This window comes from Lissotriton vulgaris, chromosome 10 (genome assembly GCF_964263255.1).
Source record: "Lissotriton vulgaris chromosome 10, aLisVul1.2, whole genome shotgun sequence".
NCBI classification, from domain to species: Eukaryota; Metazoa; Chordata; class Amphibia; order Caudata; family Salamandridae; genus Lissotriton; species Lissotriton vulgaris.
The window spans coordinates 267,680,612-267,699,160 of record NC_141698.1 but is presented as its reverse complement, the minus strand read 5'-3'; the positions used below and the strand labels follow the sequence as shown (position 1 = coordinate 267,699,160).

The 18,549-nt window shown below is 45.0% G+C and overlaps 1 protein-coding gene across 1 annotated transcript in view; it reads right to left on the bottom strand.

The window, feature by feature from the left end:
* The window catches only part of LOC147685096 (uncharacterized), a 1,199,247-nt gene that overhangs the window by 525,562 nt on the left and 655,136 nt on the right, over positions 1 to 18,549 (bottom strand). The window contains exon 19 of the mRNA XM_086940986.1: positions 13,498 to 13,662. Within this exon, the coding sequence (XP_086797112.1) occupies positions 13,498 to 13,662 (165 nt within the window). The remainder of the gene's footprint in view (positions 1 to 13,497; positions 13,663 to 18,549) is intronic.

Here is an 18,549-nt window from a genome sequence, read left to right as displayed (position 1 = left end):
TCTCCAACACATTTTTGCTAGTCTCTTGATTTCTATAATTGCACGCATTTTTCTGCTACTCTAATCTTACTTCTCACACTGAGTCTTCCTTTAAACATCAACCTTGTGAGGGACATTCTACTGAAATTAAAATCTTTGTAGAACAGTTCGTCATTGCTCCTTGAAGATGAATAACTTTTTAATACATTGCAAATTTGTTGCGGATTAGATGAGACTTACAAACTTTATTAAGTATAGAGTCTGAATGAAAGGGTCCCAAATCGAAAGGAACTTAGATGGAGAGGTCTTCTAGCGCGTCATTAATCCCCCCTTTCTATGACGTATGACTTTCAAGAAACTTTATTGAATATGCTGAAATCGTAACGCTTACAAGGGTGTTGGAAAGCACTAGTATACTAAGACATTTATTTCCCACTATTAATTAGTGTATTTCATGACTGTGTATTGCATCTTTGCACTGTTCGTATAAGGGTGTTTGTGGTTCTGGAGTTATGGAAAGTCTGCAGCAAGCAAAAAGTCTAGAAAGTCTGCAGTTAGTTTACAACCTGAAACTACAAAACCGGCTGCTAGACATCTAACTTTGTGACGCATATATGCATGCACGTACCTTTTGTGCATGGTACATCGGGCTAGGACGTCGTGACTTGATATATTGAAATGGCGGCTCTTGCAGCAAGGTGTACGCTATCTGGCCATACCGACAGCCGGAGTCTGTCCGTTTTGAGGTGAGTAATACTCGAGAAGTATGGGGATGTTTTGTTGACGTCGAAGCGTGCATTAGGGAACCTTGGGTGCAATTTTCAGTCTACTATAGCGACTGCATTTTTTGTTTCAGCTACAGCCTACATATACACGAGTTGGAGATACTATTGCATGCAGCTGCAGCTTCCAATTACTTTCTTCTATGCTGGGAGCCTTGAATACCTTACTATCATAGTAAGTGAACTTTGGTGACTATTTTAAAAGAAAGGGATTATGTAATTGAATTTGCAGGATATCAACATGGAGGTTATTTTAAGTAATATGCCACGTTTTAAATTGTTATAGAAAGGACTATTAGAAACCGTACTTTTGTAGTGGCCCGGGTGTAAAATATCACGAGTGGATTGTATTAAAATGGAAGATAAGGTGTCTACCACGAAGAATAGAGTGCTGTAGTAGAAATGTCGATAAAGATACATCAGGCAAGATTACATTAAGGGTCATGATGTTGACAAGAATTGTTCTAGCTTTGGTAATTCAGCCTTGGTCAAACTTTTGCATTATTTGCTCGCATTGGACATGTACAGGGGGGAAAGTTAATGCACAAATTTGTGTGTTCTCCCAGTGCTGGTCCGTAATCGACCTCAAAACAGGAATCTAGACAATCTTATCCATACCCTGCACGTCTTTGGATTAATACAACGGCCTTATTTTATCAAAGAAAATTACTACATACATTTTAAGGTATTTTTACCTTCATCTGCGGTTTTATTGGTAATAGATATCACGGGCCCTTTTGGCTTTTCTGTTTTTCCACACTTCAATAGTTTTTTCTTTCACGTTAATTGTGCATGCACAACTTTGAGCATGTTTTAAAAATACAGTTTCCCACATATAGGTGTTTTACGTTTTTTTAACTACTTTCCATTTTCAAATTCTTTTTCATTAAACATTTTTTGATTTTGATGGGATAAAGGATATGTTGAGCATATTAAAAAAACTATGTTGTCATCCGTCTTTCCAACAAGTGATATTATCTTAAAAAATTGAAACTTTGTTGTATCATCTTATCAACAGCCTTGAAAAAGTCGTAAAAGCGACGAAACACGTGTCAGTTGTGTCATTGCTGTAACAACATAGCAACAGTGGTGAAGAGCTGTACGCTGAACAAATGTTTCATTATTGCTTTTGTTTTTTCCATTAAATTTAAAAACCTGACTGTGAATAGTCAGTTATACACTATACTGTGCTGTGCTCTGTCATTTATTGTACTATTTACATATACAGAGGTTTCCCTTATATATTATTTAGCACTGTGGATGGCACAGTGCTAGACAATGAGCACGCCATGAGACACTGCAACTATTGAAAGGAAATGTATGTGCAAACACAACAGAGGTGCTGGCTACTGTTCCTAACCACTGCCATTGTTTCTCTTTGTTCAAGTCCCAGGTCTGAGTTCGATTGTAAAGTCCATTCCTTGTAGGGAGATGGACAACCTCAAAAGATTGGGACTTTCACCCTTCATTTGCAAGTGAGTACCAAGCAGGTATGGTCTCAACTTCTCAGGTACCAAACCACAGAAAAGGCCTGACTCTCAATGGCACTTCAGTGCTGCTCCCTGGGAAGTAACATCCTGCTTATAAAAGCAACAGGCTGGTCTTGGCCATCACAATTGGTCTGGGATAGAACCATTCCTATACCTAGCTCACAGGCATCAGTCTGACAATGAACTGCTTGGTGGACTTTGGAACTTTGAGAGTGGGGGCTGAGCACATTGCCTCTTGCAGGGTGTCAAAATCCTTTTGAAAGATAACTGTCCACTTTACTTTCTTGCACATTTCTTGGAGGTGAGCTCTGTGAAGGGTACAACAATGGATCCATACCCCTTCACAAACCTCCTATAATACCCAGTTAAGTCAAGGAATACCCTGACTTGGGTTGTTGGAGCCTCCCAGTCCAGATAAGCCTGGATCTTGGGTTGTAAGGGTTGCACTTGGCCTCCACCAACAAGGTGGCCCAAGTAAACAACTGTGCCCTGCCCTATCTGGAATTTGGATGCCTTGATAGTTAGGCCTGCAGTTTGCTGGACCTGTAAACTCATCCCCGGGTGGACCAGGTGATCCTGCCAAATAGAGCTAAAGACAGCAACATCATCAAGATATGCTGCACTAAAGGCGTCCAAGCCCAGCAAGGAGTTGATTCACTAAACTGATAATGCCCATACGGTGTGGAGATTACCGATTTTTCTTTGGCTCCTGAGGCCAGGCCAATTTGCCAGTTCCCTGCAGTTAAGTCAAGGGTACTAAGGAATTTGGCTACATCCGATGTATCTATCAGCTCATCAGCCCTGGGTATGGGGTGAACATCTGTCTTAGTGACAGAGTTGAGACCTCTGTAGTCCACACAACACCGTATCTCTCTCTTTCCACCCTGGGGATGGGGTTTGGTGACTAAGACCACTGGGCTGGCCCAGGGACTCTCAGAGGTTTCAATAACCTCTACCTCCAGCATCTTGCTGACTTCAACTTTTGATGCTCTCCTTAACTTGGTCAGGTTGCCTAAAGATTTTGTTTTTGACAAGTACACTGTACCCAGTGTTCACATCATGGGTACACCTGTGTGTCTGGCCATGGGTTAAGGAGAAGAGCCCAGTATACTGCTATTTAACTTGCCTACAGTCAGCCTGTTGTTGGGCCGTGAGGGTGTCTGAGTAGACAACTCCCTCCACTGACCCATATTTGGGGTTGCAAGAAAGGAGGTCGGGGAGAGGTTCACTGTCTCCTGATCCTCATCAGTAACCATCAGCATGGTTATGACAGCCCTGTCATGGAAAGGTTTCAGGCGGTTCACATGGATCACCCTTTTGGGGGTTCTGCTGGTGCCCAGGTCTACCAAGTAGGTGGTCTCACTTTTCTTTTTTAAGATGGGGTAAGGTCCACTCCATTTGTCCTGGAGGACCCTTGGTGCCACAGGTTTCAAAACCCAGACCTTTTGCCCTGGTTGGAATTCCACCAATACAGATTTTTGGTCATACCAACCAGTGCTTCTGGAGCTTCTGGCTGGCCTCAAGATGTTTGGAAGCTTTTTCCATGTACTCTGCCATTCTGTACTTTAGGTAAAGTATGAGGGGGGTTTACCCAAAAGAAGTCACTCGGACCTGGGTTGCAATGTTATTGAAAGGGAAGGGGTCCCAGCAAAGAAACATGTATATTAACCAAAATTAGTTAAAAATAGTACACATCATTTGTCAATGTTTTAATCACAAAGTAGATATTACAGGGATATAGTATCCAACATTATTCATTTTATAAAGGTTGAACAGTGCCCCTGGGAGAACGGAAGGAGTGATAAGGTGAGGATGGTGAAGGTAGGGATGGTGACATTAAAAGCAAGCAAAAAGTCTAGAACAATTATGATTCAATTGTAGTATAAGGACAAAGATAAATCCAAATGGTCCGCTTTAAACAAACACATGCCCCATGTAATGCACAAATAACAAAGTCTCAAGCGTGGGGCTGGGGTGTTGTGGAAGGTTGTCGACATTTCGACCCACTGGATGGCAGGAGTTAGTAGGAACCTTGCGGCGGGATCTTCATCAGGACTGGTGGGGGGGCTAGCAACCTATTAGTATTGATTATTGAGTACAAATTACTAACTCATATATTACAAACCAAAAATGGATAATTAAATGGGCACAAGGTCAGTGGAGAGCATACCTCTATTAATCGGTGCTCATCGGTAGAGGGATTCCGCTGTCAATGAATCCTGTGGAGATTATAAACAACCCTAATTACAGTAAGCTGTAAAGTGGGAGCTGGGGTAAAGCACGAGTTCAATTGTGCTACTGTTATACATGGAAACCTACGTCTAGCTATGTAAGGGCTGGAGTGGTAAACTGGCCCGGGAACGCTGGGCAGGAATTCATCAAACGAGGTATCTAGAAAACAAATAATGAGGGGCTAAGTCGATCATGGCTCAATTGGAGCGAGAAAACAGTGTCCGGTTTCAAACATAGTCACCCTAGTTGCTTACCAGGGGAAGGGGGTTCAGTGATGGTCGTTCCCAAATTATGCGTGGCGCTGTACAATTATTCAAAGGTCGCCCGCTAAAAAGGAATGAAGAGGAGCATTTTAAACGTTATTGGCGTGCTCATCGGGAATTGGATAATAAACGTCTTGGTTAAGGAAGGACAAGCTACGACGGTCGATGGCCTTAACGATCATGAAGACGGACCGGTGCGCGAGTCAAACCGGCGAGATCTCAGCCGAAGAAGTACTGGCTTCGCGGCTTCCTGGTTATGCTGCAGTCACTATGGGAACGGAACCACGTGGTGTCGGGTTCCGTATAGGCATAGTTGAAAGACTATGAATTGTACATATAATCGTAGTATATTCAAGGATAAATTTAAAGGAATGAAAGGGAGAATGTATTATTACCCAGGATGGTTGAACTGTATTTATAAAATAAAATAAATAGGAGTCACGGTTGGGGAGTTTGGTGTGATGAAGTCCGTGAACAAGAGGGAATTTATAATAGATCAAGGATCATGAGAGTCGAGTAACAAAAATGAAATAGGATGGAATTAACAATGTCAAAGGGGTGCCATATAAATTTCAATGGAACCATATTATATTGCACAAAAATGATATCCGATGGATATAAGTTCCGGAGTGGGATAATTCCAATTGTATATACAAATGGCGTACCTATCACATGATGGTAAAGCCATATCACATTATCATGAAGTGAGAATCATCATGCCCTAACAAAATTCAATAGAACCATATTATATTGCACAAAAATGATATGTGATGAACGCAAGTTCGAGAGTGGGATAATTCCAATTATATATACAAACGGCGTACCTATCACATGATGGTAAGGCCATATCACATTATCATGAAGTGAGAATCATCGTGCCCTAACAAAGTTTAACATGGTAATACCGAGAGAGGAATCTCGATACGGGGTCACATAAATACCTGCTGAGGGATGGTAGTAATATACTGGTTATGCGACACGCAAGTGTATCGCGACTGGAGTCAAGAACATAAAAACATACATGATATTCACACTTGTCAAGCGAAAACAGACCAATATTAAGGAGTCAAATCTTCAACACAGATATATCATCAAAAACTCAGCAGTATCAGATAGTAATGATAGTACGTTTGGACAGATTTAAGGTAGAGTAGCTAATTGCGAAAATGAACTGTCATGTTCATTAAGACCTGATTGTATTGAGTCAAAAAGGAACATCCATTTAAGTTCCCGGGTGTTGAGAATTGTTGCAATATTACCACCTCGGGGTCCTAATGTCACTTTTTCAAGTACCACCCACTTGAGGCTTTCAGGAGAATGGGAAGTCAGTTTAAAGTGATCCACCATCCTCACCTTATCACTCCTTCCGTTCTCCCAGGGGCACTGTTCAACCTTTATAAAATGAATAATGTTGGATACTATATCCCTGTAATATCTACTTTGAGATTCTGTACTTTAGGCCTAGTACATAGTATACAAAAGCTTGTTTTGGTTCCTGGAGATGCTTCTCCCAACCTTCTTTAACAAGACAGAGAGGTCTCCTGACAGAATAGCCAAACAGAAGTTCAAAGGGGGGAAACCCTACTCCCTTCTGAGGCACCTATCTGTAGACGAAAAGCAAGCATGGCAAAAGGACATCTCATCTCCTTTAGCCTTTCAATGTTTTGTTGAACCTTTTAACAAGGGCATTGGTTTGTGGGCGGAAGGTATAGTAAACTTGTACAGTAATCCACACTCAATCCACATGGCTACAGGTAGGCAGGCATGAAGTTGGACCCTTTGCCCGACACCACGTCGCTAGGAAACCCTATCTTGGGGAAGACTCTAAAGAGGGCATTGGCAACTGCAGAAGCTGTAGTAGCCCTAAGGGAAATTGCTTCAGAATACCTGATGGCATGATCCACTACAACCAGTATAAACATATTTCCAGAGGCTGTGGGAGGTTCAAGTGGGCCACTATGTTCACACTTACCCTTTCAAAGGAAACCCCAACCACTGGTAGTGGAATTAAAGGGGGCCTTTGGATGCCCACCTGTTTTGCCACTGGCTTGGCAGGTTACACAGGAGCTGACAAACTCCTTTACTTTCTGGAACATCTGGGGCCACTAGAAATGGCTGACAAGCCGGTACCAAGTTTTAGTCTGGCCAAGATGTCCAGCTACGGGGATGTCATGGGCCAATGTGAGTAAGAACTCTCTGTACATCCAAGGCACTATCACTCTCCAGGTGGCATCAGGGTTGTGATCTCTGGCCTCTGTATACAGGAGTCCCTCATCCCCTGTGGCTTCCACTTACATCTCCCTTTTTCTGTGCAGCAGCTTGCTTTCTCAGGCCTTCAAGAGTTCAACAGGACTGTTGTTCAAGGCACAACTGTTCACTAGTGGGTCCTCCTGGGCCTAGGAGCTTAACCTGGTAAGGGTCAAGTTACATGGGCTCAATTTCCTCTGGGGCTGACAAGTCCTCTCCCTGGGGAGAGCGGTCCTGAAGTTTTAGATGCCCAGAAGCTGGTTCTCCAGTCATCTTACCTTTTCTCTTGAAAGGTTGGGGCATTCCTTCAGGTTACAATACTTCTTTTTCACCATGTGCTCGGATGTTACTTACCCTGTAAGTATCTATTTGTGGCATATAGTGCTGTACATATTCAAATGCTCTGCATACTCCTGCCATCTAGTGTTGGATTAGTTGTGTTCAACTTGTTTTTCTTCGAAGACGTCTTTCGAGTCACAAGGTATATTGACTCCTCCTACACAGAAATGCTGAATTGCCATGTCTTGGAGAGGTGCCCTCCAGCTAGACTGAGGTATGTGAGGTGATGGTCACTGGTGGAATAGGGTCAATAAAATGCCTGCCCAGCAGTAGATTGTTGGTGTTCCACCACAGCACAGAGTGATGAGTATTGGCCTGTCTCATCACAAGATCATGTAGATGACCTTCTGCTTGCGACCATTGTGCTGAGAGGCACTCTTCCAACAGGCACAGGTGCAGTCTGGAATGGGGAACTACAGCAATGCAAGAGGCCATAATTTCTAGGAGCTACCTGACCCTCCTGACTGGAAGACAACAATTTGGCTGAAAAAGAGGAAATAGCTGCTGAAAACTTTAAGATTATTTGAGGGTTGGGAAAGGCTTTCCATGTGACAGCATTGAGTACCGGCCCCACAAACGGTTGAATCTGCAGGATTTAAAGGTAGGACTTAGTGGTGTTTATGGTAAATCTCAATCTCTGAAGGAAGGAGATGTTAGCTCGAGTGTTTGCTAGACACTGCGACCTGCCAGCACTCGTCAACAGACAAATGCACAAGTAGGGGAAGACATGTGTGCCTCCCCTTTTGCAGGGGGAGAGTGGCGGTGGCTACTATCACTAGACATTGTGTGATCACCCTTGGGCAGTTGTGAAACCGAAGGGAATTGTATTGAACCAGTTGTGTTGTACTCTTACCGGGACGAAAAGGTAGCACCAATGACCTGGTTGGTTGGGGATGTGAAAATAGATGTCCTTTGGATCTAGTGCAGTAAATAAGTCGCCTTACTGCAGCACTGGTATAATATCTTTAAGGTTTGTCATGTGAAAATGTTCCAAGAAGATGTATATGTTGAGGGGGACTGAGGTTGAGAATTTGTCTGATAGAGCCACCGTTTTGGGGAATTAAAAAGTACAGGGGATAAGTCTGTTGCCCTGGTATTGTATATGAATGGCTTTATGGCCCATTTGAGTATGAGTAGCCATTCCTGGAGGAGGCAGAGGTGTTCTGTACTGAAGTTTTGTACATGGGGCAGAACGTTGGCATGCTTGAGAGATGCTCTATACATCACCCATTTCTGAATGATGGGGACAACCCAATGATAAGAGGTGATTTCTTCCCAAAGTTGGAGAAACCTCCCCCTGAAAGGAGACGTGTGATTGAGGTGGAGGAGGGGGAATACGTGGAAAGTCATTGCTTGGAGGTTGGAGCTTTTTTCTGCAGCATCAATTCTCTTGTTCTGTTTATCTGGGAGTGGAGGGAGGTGAGGATCCCTTGGGGCCTACGCAGCAGCCATTTACAGGTTGTGAGAACCACCGGGGAATTTGGAAGGACGTAGCCCTTAATATAAGTAGTGTCCGAGGAAGAAGGTTTGTACTTTCTGGCCACTCTTGGAGTAACCACCCGAGTCCTGACAGTTCTTTGAAGGGGTCTGTAGCATAATTAAGCATCTCCTTAAGCAATGGAAGGAAAAGCGTTCAGAACTTTGCGAATGTTTCTATGAGGAAGTCCTCCTACTCAGGGATCGTTGCCATATCTACCAGGTGGGAGTCTGCAGTTCTTTGCATTACCCCATGGTATATTATGTGTCATCTAGGAGAGAGGCCCAGAGTGGGACTGTCTCTAGGTCTGTGCCCGCTGGAGGAACCATATCATAATCCATTCATGGGTTTTCCGTATGCTGAAGATAAACAGTGATTCATAATCCTCAGAGGTATATGGGCTGGGGCTGGCTGTCTCCGAGTAGGATTGTGGAGATCCTAGGTGAGAATGTGAAGGGGGTGGAGGCAAATCTTGTGGAAGTGGTGGAGGAGTCAAGGTTATGTGGGGAGTGGTATTGGTGGTCTCATCCTTGTACCTCTTGGGTTGTGGTGGAGGCACTGAAAGCGTGTCTGGTGTAAGCACCTTCTCGAAAGTTAGCCTCTTCTTTGGTAAAGGCTCTGAGCCTTTGGGTCCTTGGGAATAATTTTTATCAGTTTGGAGCTAGAAGAAAATATTCTTCAGCCTTTCAAATATCTCTTCTTGCAATATCTACAGGACTGGTCTCTGTGGGTCGTCAGAGCCAGTGACGAAGGCTAGTCTCAGCCCTGATGGCGTTTTCGACACAGACAGTGACTTGTGAGCTGTTTTTGGGGGGCACGGTTTCACCATCAAAAGGTGCATCAGTGAGGATGGACCGTTAAGCTTCAAGGAGCATTTTGTTTTTTTGGCACTAGAGGGTTGGCAGGAGTCCAAGCTTATGGCTGAGTCCAGTTTCAACTTGATGCCTTACCCTGATGCCTACCGTAGCCAGAAGGCTGGGAGGTGCTAAGATTGGCACAATTTTGTGTCCAGGATTGGATCCCCTACCCCCTGATAAGGAGTCTTTATGCAGCAATGCTTCCTTATGGCGGAAAATCGCATATGTTGCATACAGTTATTTACAGTCGGTTTCTGGGGTCTCCTTCTGGACTCTGGCGCCGTAAGAGGCAATGGTCCAAACTACCACCAATTGTTACCCGTAACATGCCTTGGGGCATCCGGGTGCAGAGGTGCTGGTCAGGTCGGGAGCTTTCAGCGCTACACTGGTGGACAGAAGGAGTCACCTAGAAATAGGCTGCAGAGGGGGTATTGAGAACAAGTCCAGGAGCTCCTAATGGAAGGCTAGGGTCACAAGGGGCCTGGGAACAATGGGGCACAGCCAGTTCATCGGTACCCAGGCTGGGGCGCTCAGATGCAGAGTAGATAGGTCGGCTTGGCTTAGTGCATGAAAGGTCCTCCCGGTTGTCGGTCTTGCCACTTGAGGATGCAAAATCAGAACTGCTGGGTCACTCTGGAAGTGGGTCTCTGTGGTGCAGTCGCCCCTCAATCGCTGCTCGGTCTTGGTACAGTTAGAGTCCAGACTGGACTTAAACAGGCCTTGGTTTCTGCAAGGAATCTGGTATTGGTGCTGTGCAATTCCGGTTAGTCCTAATGTCCTCTCACTCGGTGGGCGGACAGATCTGACCTTCAGGAGCACAGACATCTCTTCCAGGGGACTGCTGCGTCCGGCTGGCCTAGGAGTGGCAACATGATAAATTGGACTTTGTTTCTTCGGTACCTGTAGACTGCAGGGGAGTAGCTCCTTGACTCCAAGGGAGATTGCTGACAATCTGCGATGGGCTGGCAGTCTACCGGGGTTCTTGGCAGTTGCTCAGTTGCAGGACTAGTCACTCGGTCACAACAGTCGAGACCGGTGCAGACATGCAGGGTTTGACACCAAAGGTCCACAGCAAATCTTTAGTTCTCATTCTATCACTGCTCTTCTTTGTCCTCTTTTTCTGAGTCTGTCGAAATCTAAATTCGTGGCATCAGGGGTGCCCCTAAATACTCAATTTAGGGGTATCAAGGAGAGTGACAGGCAGTAGCCAACCGGCGACTTAGGTTTAGGGTGACTATAGCCTCTATATGACCACTTCCTGTGGAAAGTGGGCATAACCCTGACCCAGTGAGCCTAGTTCCATCAAAAACCAAGATGGTGGAATTCTAATTTTTTGGTTCGCATCAGGTGCCCCACCTTAAGGGTAAAACTAGCCTGATGGGGATCACGCCTCCCAATTAGCTAATTTTCCCGCCTGTCCTGGTGCCAAATGGTTCCGGGGTAGGTTGTGGCATTGCCCTGTCTGGGGGAAACCTGGGTTGCATATCAAAGGCGGCAGAGGCCTTTGAAGCCTCCTGCCTTGATATGCTGTTTACTTAGCCATCCTGCTTGAAGGAGGTGACAACACCTCTGGCTAGAGCAGGCATGGTTTCTGCCCTCACAGAGCATGGGCTCTCACCTGCAGTAGGTCAGAAACCTGTCTGCAGTGGTAGGCTGGTCCACACCAGTCAGCCTGTACACAAGGGGTTGGTAGGTTTTCAGAGGACACCTCTAAGGTGCCCTCTGGGTGCATGTATTAATAAATCCATCACTGGAATCAGTGAGGGGTTATTAATACAAGATTTTGATGCCTAGCATATTTAGATTCAGTGAAGCCATAATGTAGCTGGGGAACTCAATCACCTGTGCCCACTACATATACTCAAGATGACTTCCCTATTCACTGGCAATGTCCAATAATCAACATGGACATCACAGGGGCATATCTGCTCATGCAGATAGGTCCTCACACATACTATAATGTACCCTGCCATGGAGCTGTAAGTCCTGCTGTAGGAGCGACCTACTAATATTACATGCAGTGCCTGCAGGCATAGCATACAGGAGATGTGCCATGTCGTGTCTTCACTTTTCTCTGCACCATGGCACATAGTCTGCAATGGCAGTTTGCATGAGTGTGCTGAAGGGTCCCTTAGAGAGGCACAATACCTGCTACAGCCCTTGGGGACCTTCTTTAGCCTCCCTGCCCTAGGTATCATGGGTATCACTTACTAGGTATTTACAGGGGGTGCTAAGGGTCATGCCAATTGGGGGAACAATTGTACTGTTTTAAGGAAGGAGATCTGGCACTAAGGGCTCAGTGAACGTCTGTCAAAATTGCATCAGATACCAGGCAAAAAGTGGGGGTGACATGTCAAAAAGGGGCACTTTGCTACAGCCTCTTATGAAGCTTATAATGTTTTAGTTCAGTGCACTCCTGGACCTTGACATGGATTTCATTTGAGAGCCATTAGAGGTAGAGGGAGCATATTGTTTCTCATGTTCAGATGTGCTGGAGTTGCACACTTCTGGGCTGGGCAAGTTATGTTATGTTATGTTATGCAGGGGTTTTGTATAGCGTGCGGCTACTCGGAAGAGTGTCCCGACGCTTTGGATTGCACACTAATCTCATAACACAACAGGGAAAATAAAATAAGAAACAGAGATAAAAGAAACCTAATAGGGACCGAAACTAAGAGGAAAAGAGCCAAGTTTTAAGCCCTTTCCGAAAGGCCAACAAATTAGGAATGCTGCGCAGGGACACAGGCAGTTTATTCCATAACTGAGGCGCTAGTAGTTTAAAAGAGCGGCCTCCGATGCGGGCTTTCTTCACACGAGGAACCGTCGCAAGAAACAGGGCTTCAGACCTGAGCGACCTGGCAGGCAAATAAAAGGCCAGCCTCTTCTGCAGGTATTTTGCTCCGGAGGCGTGCAAGGCTTTGTGTGCAGTTAGGCCTTACAATTCGATTACGTCCCACTGTTTTTCCTCTGCACCGAGTGGGTTAACATCGCCAAAGTCTGTGGATTGCTGCTGCATTGTGATATGTGGCCAGTGTCAATCCCTTTACAGCCTGGACGTTTTCTTGCATTGAAAAGCTTAACAGCAAGTAACCTCTATGTCCTTGAAGTCCAGAGAAAGACACAAATTACACACTCTGAGCAGATCGGTCCAAATGTTTTTTACGTCACACAGAGCACTTTTTAAAGGGCCTAAATTCCATTACTATGAAAGTCACTCATTCTCTGGAGTCAATGGAAAAAGGGGAAGCAGAGGCCCACTTTATTTTAAAGGATTGAGATTTCAAAGTCACAGAGTAACTTTTTGTGCAATTTTTCTCCTCACAATTACAGCTCCATTATTATCATTTTGTTATTTGTATTCAGCTTGCAGTTGAGACGATGGGGCGGGGATGGGCTGGTCTCCCTGGGTCACAGGGAGGAGGAGTGGTGGCTGCACCTAAAGTGAGCATGACTGTTTGGCCGGCAGTCTTGGGCTGGCCAAACCATTATGGGCAATTTGCATGCTCTCCACCCAGGTTGCAGCCTGGGTGGAGAACATGCACAGCCTGCCAGCCCCTGATGAGCGACAAACCACGGCGCTCAGACCAATCACTACGCTGTTGTAAGGCAGCGTTGTGATTGGTCAGGGAAATCAGGGAGGCTGTGGGCTTGGTTTCCTGGTTCCTGCTGCAGAGAGGCTGGAGCAGAGGCGGTGGGCGGCAGTATTAAGTTAAGTGTTTTTTTTTTTTTTTATCCCTGTCTCACCACCCCTGTTGGGTAGCAGCCGCTACTGTGTGCAACATTCTCCAGAAAGTGAGCTGTCTATAGGTGCTTGAATAGAAGCAGGCTTACCCTCTCTGTAGGGCCTCTTCACCCCGGTCTCCAGTCTCCTGGGCTCTTTGTCAATGGACACAAAGTTGGAAGGTGGAGCGCAAGATGCAGGAGCGCTGTGTGCATGCGCTGGCATCTTCTTCAAATAGTCGCCCTGCCCAGATAAATATGATGCACATGGAAGCACTGCAGAAGTGAGGAAGTAAAGAGCCTGTATCAGTTTAAAGCCGTTAGAAATAGAAGCCCCACCATGCGCCCGAATGCGTACCTTTTGCAGTCAAAACAAAATCCCATCTCTGGAAGGCCAGCAGATGTGGTCAGTTAGCATGTCAGCTTAGCATGGACTGACTAAGTCATCTCACCCTTCGTCATTTAAAAGACATACCAATTTGTGACCAACACTTTCTCAGCTCTATGTGCATGCCAAAGATACTTAGGTACCAATACTGACTTTGATGGAATCCATGGGCTTTTTATCACACACGGCAGAGAGCAAAGGTTTCTGAGGAATAACAAGCAGCTTTTGGTGCTTGCTGTACCAAAATCTGCATGGTACGGTGAATACCAAACATCTGTCCCCTGTTAGATTCGGCAAGGCTTGACCCACCGAAATATAATGAAGGGTGAGGTATTTAATGCAAACGGTAATTGACTTATTAAGTAAATACTACCCAAATCATAATTCAACCTCCAGTGTAGGGGTTGGAAAATATCAACCCTCTTCAATCAGGTCCTGTGAGATAAATGAACAAGTTACTTAACTTATGTAACCATTTTTCTAGTAGCTACAGTAGTACAAGTACAATCTAACCGCAGAATCCTCACCTTAGACCAGGGGTATTCAAACTGTGGGGTGCGACCCACAGGGGGGCCGTGGAGCGATGCAAAGGGGCTCGCGCATTCCCACTGACACTTCTGCTCAGGCTCAAGGGCTTCAGCCCCCCTCTTCCCCCATCCTGTGTCTCAGCCCGGGCTGCTGCAGTGTAACTCGAGCTGCTAGGGCCTCTGCTGGGCAGTGTCTGGAGTCTTATCTCCATCACACCTGGGAGAGTTTTTCACAGGTCTTTAAAGAGGCTATTTACATATTTACATGCCTTTGTAAACTGGTTACAGAGGCTTAGTGTTTTTTCCTGATTCCAGTACCCCCTGTGTCCTACTCTGCTTATTCCTTACATTTGTATTTCACATTTACTGCTGTAGTGTGAGAATGCATTTCATGAAAAGGAATATAAAGTAGGGTTGCCAAAAGTAAAATGCCTGTGTGTGTTGTTTAAAGAGCTCGCAGATACCTCCTCTTGACACTAAATAGATTTATAAATAAAAAAGTATGTATTCATTCATTATGTGACTTTTCTGTCTTTGTTCTCTTTAATTATCAGTCATGGACCATTCAGGCCGCCCTAGAACACAATTAAAAGTGTTTTCTATTTATATTTGCTGTTCTACGTATGCACATATAAATGCTTAAAATACAGCTTTAGGTGTCTGCTTATTTTTGTTCCAACTGGGCCATCAAAATTATCTGCTGGCAACTCTAACCATAGGACTGGAAGTTTGTTGGAGCATCAGCACATTATTTATTTCCTCCACACTCGATCCCCGATTAAAGCCATAATAGCAATAGTTTAACTTCGATCTTAAACCCTATCCCACCCTGCATTCAGACAACTCACTCCTCATTCTCGCCCTTCACTTTCACGCTCACCCTGCACTCATAGCGATCACAATGCACTCACACTGATCGCCATGCACTCACACCATTCACCTGCTCACCCTGCACTCAAATTGATTACTCGGCACTCACAATGCACTAGCGCTGTTCATACTATACCTCACCCTGCAGTCACACAAGCACACTACTCATTCTGCACTCAAGTGACACTTCACTCACCTGTCCCCTTCACTGCTGAATATATAACTCACTCAAACAAGCCCAACAGTAATCATACATTCATTCGTCCTATTCTGAACTTCCACCGCACCCAAATTTGTACGGCCACCTTACTCACCCTGCAGTCCCTCCTCTCACCCTTCTCTCACACTATTGAATCGCTCACCGTGCACTCACATCGGCACTCTTGTCACCCACACAGTGCAGAGGGGTTAATGTGTCTGCTACAAAGAATATGTACCATGCAGATCACAGAAATGAGCGTGAGTAAACTATGAGTAGCGCTATAAAAAAAATATAATGTTTGCCAGAAAGGTGCTATAGAGAGATGAGGTGCATTGTTGGTGAGTGGTAGTGAGGGAATTCATGGAGAAGGAGGAAACGGGGGTGGGGCACCAAAAAATATACTTTTGCACAGTGTGCAACCAGTGTTAGGGCCAGCCCTGGCTGGGAGTGTCGTGATTCCCCCCCCCCATCCCTCACCCGAAAGTTCTGGCCTAGTGGCTTCCCTGCTTCTGCCGATTATTATTATTTACATTTGCAGTGCGCTACTGTTACCAAAAGATGTCCTGGGGCTAATAACCATTTGCTGCCTGAAGGCAAATAAGAAACACACAGAAGGAGAAGGAGAACCAGCCAAATGGGGTAACCTACAGAACATAGAGAAAGGTTTTTATATCTTCCTAAAGGACAATAGATTCTTGGTGGAGTGAAGCAAAGGAGGGTGCAAGTCCCATAACTGCGTGGCCTGCACCAAAACAGCGAAACAGACAACTCATGCCTTCTTGAATTAGGGAACAAGAAGCAGAGTGGCACAGGCCGAGAGGAGCATACAGGTCCGACCCCTAATGCTTGGTAATGAGAGAGGACAGCAAGGGAGTAAGAAAATTTGATTGAAGAGGTCAGGGATGAGGAGAAATGTCAATTGCAGAATAGAAGTGTGGACACGCAAGAAGTGAGTGTGAGCCAAAGGTGAGGGCTTCTGTTAGAACGAAGGGGAGATGTGACAGATGAATCGGGGGACTGGAGAGGTGTAAGATACAAATAGACAAAAAGTTGAATGGAGAGATGAGGTGAATGTGAAGTGCTGAAGGGCACGGGAAGTGACGGGGCCAGACAGGCCATGAGATAAATGCGAAAGACTGTTAGAGATAAGGTCAGTGAAAAGAAAGAATGGCAAGAGGTGATTAAAGGTGAAGTGAGAGGTTGAATGGGGAGAGTTCACAAGTTGTAAAAAGGGGTGAAAGAAAATGGCCTGCAAATTGAGAGAGGGATCCGGGGTTGGGAGAGGAGAGAGGGATGGAGGAAAGCGGCATGGGTAAATTGCTTAACTCTGGACAAGACCGCTAGGGTTTTAATGGACCCCTGCTGCTCCCGGCCAGGGCCAGGTGAGCTTCTAATGTGGTAGCACATATTCCTGCGGAGTGGAAGGCCCTTCACCAAGGCTGACTAGAAATCTTTCTGACGTTTATTGTTGTATTTTGGATATAAACAAGTACTGATGGGGTGAAATCTTTCCTCAGTGTTACTGTGTGTAACAAATTAATTTCAAAATAATGACACAATGATAATCTAAAATACGCTGCATCACATAACATCATTTACATTTTCTTCCCACACAATTTAGTAAAGCCTGTCGCTTAATTTGTTTCTGAACTGCCTCATAATTCCAGTAGCCCTGCCTACAGGTTTAGAAATTTTTGTCAGGAGGGGGTCCTTACACCTTAACATGTTGACAGGGGGTCTCGGCAATGGCATTCAAAAGTTTGAAGACCTCTGCCTTAGACTATTCGTCAGGCATCCAACTGGAACTGGGAAATCTTGAGCAGTACCTCTGAGGGCCATTAGGTGGCATCGATCAGCTTTGCATCAGAAGTGACTTGTACTGTGCCTATATAGACTCCACCCAACGCGCTGACAGTTTCTTTCGTGACAATTTCCACTCAAAAAACACAGAGCCACGTGAGACTTAGCGTTTGACCAGTTTGCAAAATCTAGAGGATCTGGGGGTGAAGAGCCCGTTTCGTAGAATGGGGAGGATGTGAACGCGTTCCATATTTTACAAGTGCTGCCTTCGAAATAAAATGGATGATGACAGAGACTTGAGTGCATGACCCTTCTTGATGGAGAAATGGGAAATATATATATATGGCAGCAAACAGGTATTATCCTTTGATATTCCAGATACCGGTAAGAAAGTGCCTATCAAGCACTTTATTACGTGCAGCTCCCAGTTTGTGGTCTACTGTTTAGTCTGCCCGTGTGGCTTACGCTACATAGGCAGCACTATCAAGGAACTCAAGCTGAGGATCCTGGAGCACCAACGGGCAATCGAGAAAGTAGACACCTCATATCCGGTTGCCCGGCATTTTGCGGAAGAACACAGCAAAGACGGCAAACTACTCCGATTCTTTGGATTGGACATTGTTCCGCCCAATGTAAGAGGAGGAGACAGACTTAGGAGACTCCGCAGACTTGAGTCCAGATACATTGTAGATCTTTCCACGAAACATCCGGGTGGACTCAATAGCGGGGAGGAATTAGCATGCCATCTGGGGAAGTGAAAGTGTAGGAGGTAGAGTATATTACCCTCCCTTTGGGAAGTCCGGTACATTTGCTAACAGTCCAACTATAACTAGCTCATTTGTCTGACAGTATTTCAATTGTACTATTACCGTACAGAACGTATTGTCTGAATGTGTCTTCCCAATATGCTCTCTATGACAATTTGCCACATTATATAAAATCTGATCCTGTTCCCGGCCGAGATTCTTGAATTTCGAAAGTCTGAATTTTGAAAATTTGGAAATTTGAACATTGACTTTCATCTGAACATTTTGACTCTCATTTGTAGATGATGATAGGTTACCATAGTTGTGGGGGGAATAAAATGTAAATATGTAGATATGTAGATAGCAATCTATGCATATGTATGTATAGGAGTAGCCAACGTAAATCATGACAGACTGGCTTACTCTGACTAGTACGACCACCAAATTACATACCCACCAGATGGTGCCATTTCTTTGCGTTTTGATCCCCTTTGATCTTTTGATTTCTCTGTATGTATAGATTCCATGTACAGATCTTTTCCTTTGCTGACTCGTTAAACTGTAAGAGCACCCTTCTGCCTATCATTCCATGGAAAAATTGCTCTCATTTTTCACGCTGAATACGAATAA